Genomic DNA, 7,933 nt, shown 5'->3' on the forward strand with positions numbered 1-7,933 from the left:
TGTATACTGAGCTGAAAATGGGAGGATAATATAAGATTAATCAGTGTTGGATGTCTTTTGATGCTTAATGAGGTTTGTTAATGGAATAATCAAGACCTTTAATCTTCAAATGGTGTTTCTCTGGAATTTTTTTCTGCAATAGATCTTAAATACAGTTGCAGGAATGAGAAGAAATTTGATTCTTTTGACTGGTTGTTTTTCTTAAACCAAAAAAATCTAAGTGTAGTTATTTTGTTATTCCCTCCTACGCTTGCAGGCATGTGTTAAGAAAACAGCATGGTAAACGAAGTGAATCTATAGTGTAAGAAACTCCATCTGTATAAACTACACTTCTGTTCCTTTCAGTCTCTGTGATAGTATACTTAGAACTCAAGAAAGACTAGATGCATTTAAAAAATAGCTGAAAAGAATGGGTAAAGTCAGAAATCACTTAAATTATATGAGGGATACTAGCAGACCTACTTTTTTAACAGGAGCCCCTTCCCAAACTCTTCCAGTTTTACTTTTTTTTTATTGTTCCCTCTTCTCTTCCTTCCATCTCCCAAGTTCAAATGCTTAAACTGCCTCATGGTTTCTGGACCTGTCTGAATGATCAAAATACATAATTTACCTATACGATGTCTGTTTCAGATGTTCTGAGATATGTGGAAAGCCTATAGCATAGTTGGATCTGTAGTCTATTGGACACTAAATTGTAAATAAACCTTCTGCTCAGATATGATCTTACAAGGCAGTTGTCCTGTCTACTGAAATTCTAGTTATTCCCTCAAGCTAAAGGGATTCATTAAATCCACTGTCATACTAAGGATTAAAATATTGAAATTGGTCAGTAAAGACAGTCTCTCTGAGGCTGGTGCTGTCTGTATAAAGTACTCCCAGACTGAAAGAGGAGCTCTTTTCTCCTTCCTCCCAAAGAGAATAGAACTGCTTCCTGTATCCTGAGATCTGAAATGCTGACAAAGCTCACTTTCTGACAGGGCAGCTAAATATCTCTGCTTTTGTGAAATTAAATCTTAAGAGTTAAACTGGAGTAGATCTTGGCTCTGAGATGAACCTCTTTTTATTCCTGGCAGGTATCTAACCTGAAATGGCTTGCTTCTGTCACAGATCTATGGAGGGGGTGTGTTGTATTAATTCCCTGATATTTGAATTTTGTTCAAGGAGAGCGGGATGAAGATCTTGTAATTTATAACTGTTCTCTTTGTATAAAAATAGTTTAGGTCCCAGATCAAGTATTCAGATTAGAAGAGGTATAATTCAGTTACTGCTTTTGCTCAGCTGCTAAGATTGTGGGTAATTGGTCAAGTAGACATAACTGTAAAGATTATTTTTGGTACCTAGATATTCATCACTTTCCTGTGCTTTTTCTGTTAATTTTCCAATTCATTCCACTGATTCTACTCGCAGGTAGTGGTTCAGTTCCTTTTCAGGGCAGGACCTGCGGTCTGTTGAACAAGGCGTAGGTATTAACTGTGGACTTGTTAGTCAAGGACAAACATGACTTTTGGTAGGTTTTCAAGAAGTCAGTCCATTTCTGTTGTAACCTCCAATTTTTATGAGGATCCATTTGATATACCTCTGGTGCAGAGCTTTGGTTGTAATAGATTTGCATCTTGACCACTAAAAATTTGGCTTTTTGGCATTCCCCCTTTCCGTTCTAAACTCTACAGCAGCTAATATCATAACTGGTGGTTGAAACTAGCAAATTTTTTAGTAGTTATGAAATGTCTGCTTTTATTTAAAAGTTGATGGGTTTAATTGTATCACAGATGCAAAGTTGGTATGTGCAGTTTAGCAAAAAGTCTGATTCTGTAATGGTTATTTTTAAAATACTAACCAGAGTCATATGTCTTCTCTTAATCTCCTGTCGCTTCTGGAACACCACAGATAGCATAGCCATTTGTTCTGGTGGCACTGTTGTGACCATTCCAAGGCTGGCGATATTTGTGCTGAACTTGAGAATATTTTATTAGAACAGCGCTTGAAAAGTAGGTACTTCATGGGCATAGCAGAATTACCTGAAGTAAATTCAAATCAGAATAGTCATTCGTAACATACAAGGGAGAATGAGGAGGAGACATCAAATATGTTGAATGCTGTGTATTTCAAACAAACTTTTGTCTCTTGCTTCTCTCCTTCTGCAATGTAGGGTATTGAAGCCCCCAGGAGGAGGTTCTAGTAATCTCTTTGGGAGTGCAGAAGAAGTTTCTTCTTCAAGCAGGCCACACCGGATGGCATCCAATATCTTTGGAGCATCAGAAGAACCTCAGAACGTTCCAAAAAGAACAAACCCTCCAGGTAAGAGCAGCCACCTCCTTAGCACGATTGGGCTCTGAATTGCAGCACAGAACTGGTTTCATATTCCTAAAGTGGAACGCTGCTATCTATCTGTCTTCTTATGTTGCATTTTTTACAAATTGAGTGGGCTTGAACAAAAAAATCTATTCAGACTTCTGTGTATATGAATATTTCAGTGACCTACATGTTCACAGACTTTTTAGCACATCATCCAAGTCTAATTCCTTCCAAGTTAAGATCTAGGAAATGATGAAAGGAAACTGCTTCTATTCTAGAGCTGTGTCATCAGTTAGCTGCAGTGAGTACAGCTGTGAATCTGAGATCCTCTAGTGAATTCTTGTAACAAAAGATTTCAACTAGTATCTTCAGGCAAGCTGAAGTAAGTCTCTAGGCAGTACAGTTCTAGAAATCTTTGAATTCTTATATCTTTTTTTATTTTTTTAATATACTATGGTAAAACTAAGTCATCTAGGAAAAAAAAATATCTTAACAACTGCCTTGCAGGAGGAAAAGAAAGTGGTATTTTTGAGGATTCGAGTTCTGCTCAGCCTCGTCCACGCATGAATCCACCTGGTGGGAAGACAAGTGATATCTTTGGGTCTCCTGTATCTACCAGTGTTGTGCGAGCACACCCAAACAAGCCAAAGGTATTTACTTTTGCTGTCAAACCAAGAAGCTAGCAGCTCAGTGAGTCATCTTAGTCTTGTCACAGTGCAATGCCTGTATTCTCTTTATGATGACAGACTTGAATTATGCATAGGGTAACTTCAAGTTAGACAGTTATTCCCAAAGTCTCTTTTTGACAGCTTGTTGTCTTTGGTATATCAGTTTGCAGTAAAACTATTAGTTAGACTGTGGACATGTGTTCAAAAAAAAAAAAAGGAAAAAAAAAAAATGCTTCTGAAGCCTTTGCTCTTTCTCTTAAGTGAGGTACAGCTGGAGTTCTTGGCACACAGCCGAAAGGCATTTAAGCTAGAATAGGGAGAAGGTGTTTCTGTTGATTCTGCAGTTTGGCAGAGGTGATCCTGATGCCGACTCTGGGAAGTTGGTGAACACCAGCCAGCTACAGTCAAAAATCTTTGTTTGGCCTGGCTGTGTGCTTCACCTCTCTTAAATATACGTATCTACATTCAACATGAAAGCACTTTAGCAGGAGATTGAGCTTGAGTGATCAACAGTGAAAAAGCTAACTCAAGATCAGCTTTGGTTGTCAGGTCCAGCATGTACTTGATTTTGTGATGTCAGACAAAAGTGTGTCTGGCTATATCAGTTGCTGTTTTTTTGGTCTTAAAGCTGGGATGTGTCATAGTTGGAGAGGCTTGTAGTTATGACCAGATCTGGCTTTGGAAAAAAGGAGGATACATTGCCAATTACTTTATTTCTGTGTTTAAATGCCCTGTATTCAGATTTACAACCTGCTGCCTTACTCTAAATAGATACTATTAAGTGAGTAGCTACTGTGTTGGCAATGTTTTTTTAAATGTCAGATAGCATGGAAACTAAACATCCATGAAACACAGCTCACTGTCTGTGAGTCCATTTTTCCTGGAACCTTGGGAAGAAAAGATTAGTCCAATTTAACTTTTTTTTTCTCCCCTGAAATTAGAAGATGCTGGTAGTGTGCTTTTGCCTAACCTTTTATGCAGTCTGGAGTGTATTTTGGGGGATTTGGGTCATAAGAAATGAGGAGGAAAACAAAAAAGACTGGGAGCTAGGTTTTGTCAGGAGTAGTGCTGGTGGTGTAGGAAAGGGCTTTGCTTTGTTCCTCTGTACGCCTTTAACAGGCTGGTCTCAGATTCTTTTTAGTTGCTTTTTTAAAAATGTAACATTAATTGCTGTGAATACCTGACTAAATGGAGGACAACACTTTGGAAATTCCTGTCTTTAATTAGAGCATCGGAATTGTGGGAAATACTGGAATGGAAAGGAGATGGCATATTTGCAAAACTTACTGCAAGTTGAATTTCATGGGTGGGAAAACGTGCAAGCTTGTCTGAAGTATTGCTGTGTATTTCTGACAATCAATTGGGATTGTTGGGGAAATGGTCTTAAAAGGTTTTGTGAATTACCTGACTGTTCAGGTCACTGTGGATACTCACTGAAGACAGTAATTGCTGAATATAAATAGGGTGCTCAAGGGCTGCTTGTGTTCTAGTTGTGAATACCAACTTCTCCTGGGTGGTAGTGGGTGCTTGACAAGAACGGTAATTCCAGACCTTTGGTCTGAACTGTTTATCATAGACAAAGTTTTAAGCCTCTTGACAAACTGATGTAGCGTCTTCATCTGTGTTTCAGTGAATTGTCCGAGATGTACACCTTGACATAACATAGGAGTTATCTTCTGCCACTACTTTTGGGATTATGTAGTGCTGGAGGGCTGGACACAGTGTCTGCAGCTGTTGGCTTTTACTATGATAAACGTATAAACTTAGATCAGAAACAAAGCAAAACTTTCTGAAGGATTTTGTGAGAGAGTTACTGTTTGATAACATACTTAAGATAGTTTTTGGTTTCTTTGTAGGATCACATTGTCTTGAAAGAAGAGGAAACACCAAAGAAGCTAGAAGGTCAGCAAGAGAAATTCCTTTCTCTGTTCTCTTTGAGAAGATAAGCTCTGAGGAATAGTTTCGTAAAAACATAAGACTAAGGCTGCTGTTTAGGATAATGTAACTGAGGAGTTTTCCTTCTATTAGTCAGAAACATAATCACTTGCCTCAGGGAAATGGTTCCCTTCCTCTTACTGGGGAGAACACCACAGGCATAAGTCTTGATACTATGTGTGTGTGTATATACTTTGCTTGATACCATGTGTGTATATATAGATATATATGGAATCTGTATATACAGAAAAACATCCTTTCAGATTGCTTCTTCCTCCCTTGCCATCTCCAAGTGTGTAATCTTGACCTTCCATAGTTGTAAATAACAAATAGTTGACTGTCAAAATGTCTTACTGCTCAGCTAGTTATTGTTAAAGAATAATGTCAATGCTGCTGTCAAGCTTGGTATGAAAGGATTGATTGGTATGTTGCATCTCTTTAATTGCCTGAAACTGCCAAAAGAATTCTGAAGGTATATTGCTTAGCTTACATATCCTTGTTGGAAATATTGCTGAAGGAAGGGAGGAATTGTTGAGAAAAGTGACATTCTTCCTTGGCACCTGTTTCCTTCAGGAAAAATGAACAGATACAGAGAAACCTTAGGATGCTATGGATGGGATGTGGGAAATAATGCAGCCTACAGAAGATGAGGCACTTTGGGCGCTACAAAATAGCAAGTTGATCTAATCCCTTTTCTTTTTATTCAGCTACAGAAAATATCAAGCCACAGCTGGAAGATGGAGGCGAGAAAAAAGATCTGGGCAAAGAGGAGCGATGCAAGGAGCCAGAACCCAAGATAGACAATCACGAGCCCCGATTAGGGCCAAGGCCACGCTCACACAACAAAGTTCTCAACCCGCCAGGGGGGAAATCCAGTATTGCATTCTATTAGGGTCATCCGTTCACTTTCACTAACGGAGTCTGCACAGAAACTCTTGTCTGTGGATGCGAGGTCAGTTTATAGACTATTGTTTGTGGATAGATTCTTAGGCAGATGTCTGAGGGTTATGCTAAAGTGTGTAGGAAGGATAACCTGATGATTTGGGGAGGGAGGGCTGGGGAGGGAAAGGGTGCCCTGTGGAAGATGTGAGTATTGGCCTGCCTGGGTGGGTGGCAGAGGGGAATATTAGTGTAACTTTGTGAAAGATCAGTGCTACTTTGTGGTGAGTTCAAGAGACTGTTAGGTTCTTAGCTAGCTAGTGGCTCAGGACACCCGTGTGGAGTCAGGCTTATCCATGCAGTCAACACGTAAAACATTGTGAAAGGGTAGGGACCTGGAGGTCGAATCTGAAAGACTCTGAAGGACAGCAGGTAGGCTACGCTTTCCTCTAGGCAACAGGGATGCAGCTTCACAGTGTGAGTTGACTTGCAGTCACTTTGATGTAAATATGTTCCACTGGAACAAGTAGTGCTACCGTGGTTTTGAATGTCTTCAGTCTTTGGTTCTCTTTTCCTCCTTTCTTGCTTTGCAGCACATGGTTGCTGATACAAGGCCAAAACATGCTGAAGGTTTCTTTTATACTCATAAACCATCATATGTTAATAAATATTGTGGTCTTCCCCTCCCCAGAGTATTCAGGCCTTTCTGATGCCTTCAGTAATCCACTGATTACTAACAACTAGCTCTTGAGAAGTGAGAATATCAGTCCAACATGCTGTTTCATGTAGGTGCTTCTAGAATACTTTGGTTTAAAGTATCCTGGTTGAGTGCTTGCACGTTTTCTGGTAAAGAGGTGGGCGCAAACAATAGCTTTATGGTACTCTCTCAGCAGAAGCAACGTAAAGTGTACAATTACCGTGGAGAATATACTGAGGTGTCCAGCCAGCTAGTTTTGACCCAATCTGCACAGAAACGCCTTAGCTTCTGCAAAGGTTTTTACTTTGTACCCTGCAGAAACCAGGACTGTTCTACTGTCTTCACCACAGTGCTTTTTTTTTTTTTTTTTTTTGGTTTGTCTGTGCTGACTCTGTTAGTGAATCTCTTGTCTTTGGTCAGCCTTATGTTTGCCTTTGACTGCCTCAGAATTTTGTTGGTAAGATTGGGAGAACTACGTGGATTCTTCCCAAACCACAGTTGTAGTTGTTTTGAGGCATGCTGTAGACTATCCTAGTTGGAGAAACAAAGACTTTAGCAATACAAACCTTTTGGCTGTGCTGGCTATCTTAAATCATGTTTGGAAGATGTGCATGTTTTGCACAAACACTTGTTGGGAAGGGTAGCTCCCATCATTTGTTCTCTGAATGGACTTTCTGATCATATGCAGAGCTTTGATGTATGAATGTTAACATTAGGTGCTTACTGTTCAATGTATTTAATAGTGACTTTTTAAATTTGACATATCGAAACAGGAGTTGTTTAGGTACACCAAAGAACAAGTGGCCTTATCTGCGTATATCCGCTGCTGTTCTAGCCCAGGTTCCCTGGGAACTGCTACTGTTTAGAGGGGACTGGCTCTGGGCCAGGTGCTAAAACACTCTGTGATTATAGGGCTTACTAGACTGCTCGGTTCAGTTGGTGTCCGAAGTGGTGGATGACTGCATGAAGACTTAGTTGCCTTTTCAAATAGTGAAAGTTAAATATGTGGGCCAGTGCTAAAGGCAGAAGTAGCCATGGAAAGCAGGGATTTCAATGCCTTTTTACCTTTCAGCTAGGTTTGGAGCTCCCTGTTATTTGCCCCCCTAGGAAAACAAGACAGTGATTCTAACTGCAACCCTGGAATAGATTTTTGTTACTTCCAAACATGTATTTCCTAGCAGCTATTCTTGAGTCTGTGCTGTCCAGCCTCTAGCTGAGTCTCGGAGACATCTGTTTCAATTCCTTGTTCCAGTACTTGACAGGGTTTTAAGAGGCTACCATGTGGAAAAGTTGACCAGAGGCTGCTTTCTGCATTGAAGGGCGAGGTGTAATTGATGCTGTCTGTAATACTGAGCTTAGACTTGGCATCTTTTAGTACCTGATGTGCACTGGCTACAGTGCCTGTCTTTAAACGGCAACTTCCATCTAGGCCTTAAATTAGTTCAACTATGTTCATTTT

General features: G+C 39.9%; 1 protein-coding gene across 1 annotated transcript; it reads left to right on the plus strand.

Annotated features, from left to right (window-relative positions):
- The first annotated feature begins 2,154 nt into the window (after nucleotides 1-2,154).
- HN1L (hematological and neurological expressed 1-like) lies at nucleotides 2,155-5,790 on the plus strand. The gene is made up of 4 exons (XM_009706185.1): nucleotides 2,155-2,298; nucleotides 2,803-2,945; nucleotides 4,820-4,865; nucleotides 5,606-5,790. Exons 1-4 carry the CDS (start codon nucleotides 2,232-2,234, stop codon nucleotides 5,788-5,790), a joined length of 441 nt encoding a protein of 146 aa, XP_009704487.1. The 5' UTR covers nucleotides 2,155-2,231.
- The last annotated feature ends 2,143 nt before the right edge of the window (nucleotides 5,791-7,933 follow it).

The sequence above is a fragment of the Cariama cristata genome, unplaced genomic scaffold, assembly GCF_000690535.1.
Source record: "Cariama cristata isolate BGI_N322 unplaced genomic scaffold, ASM69053v1 scaffold23988, whole genome shotgun sequence".
NCBI lineage: Eukaryota > Metazoa > Chordata > Aves > Cariamiformes > Cariamidae > Cariama > Cariama cristata.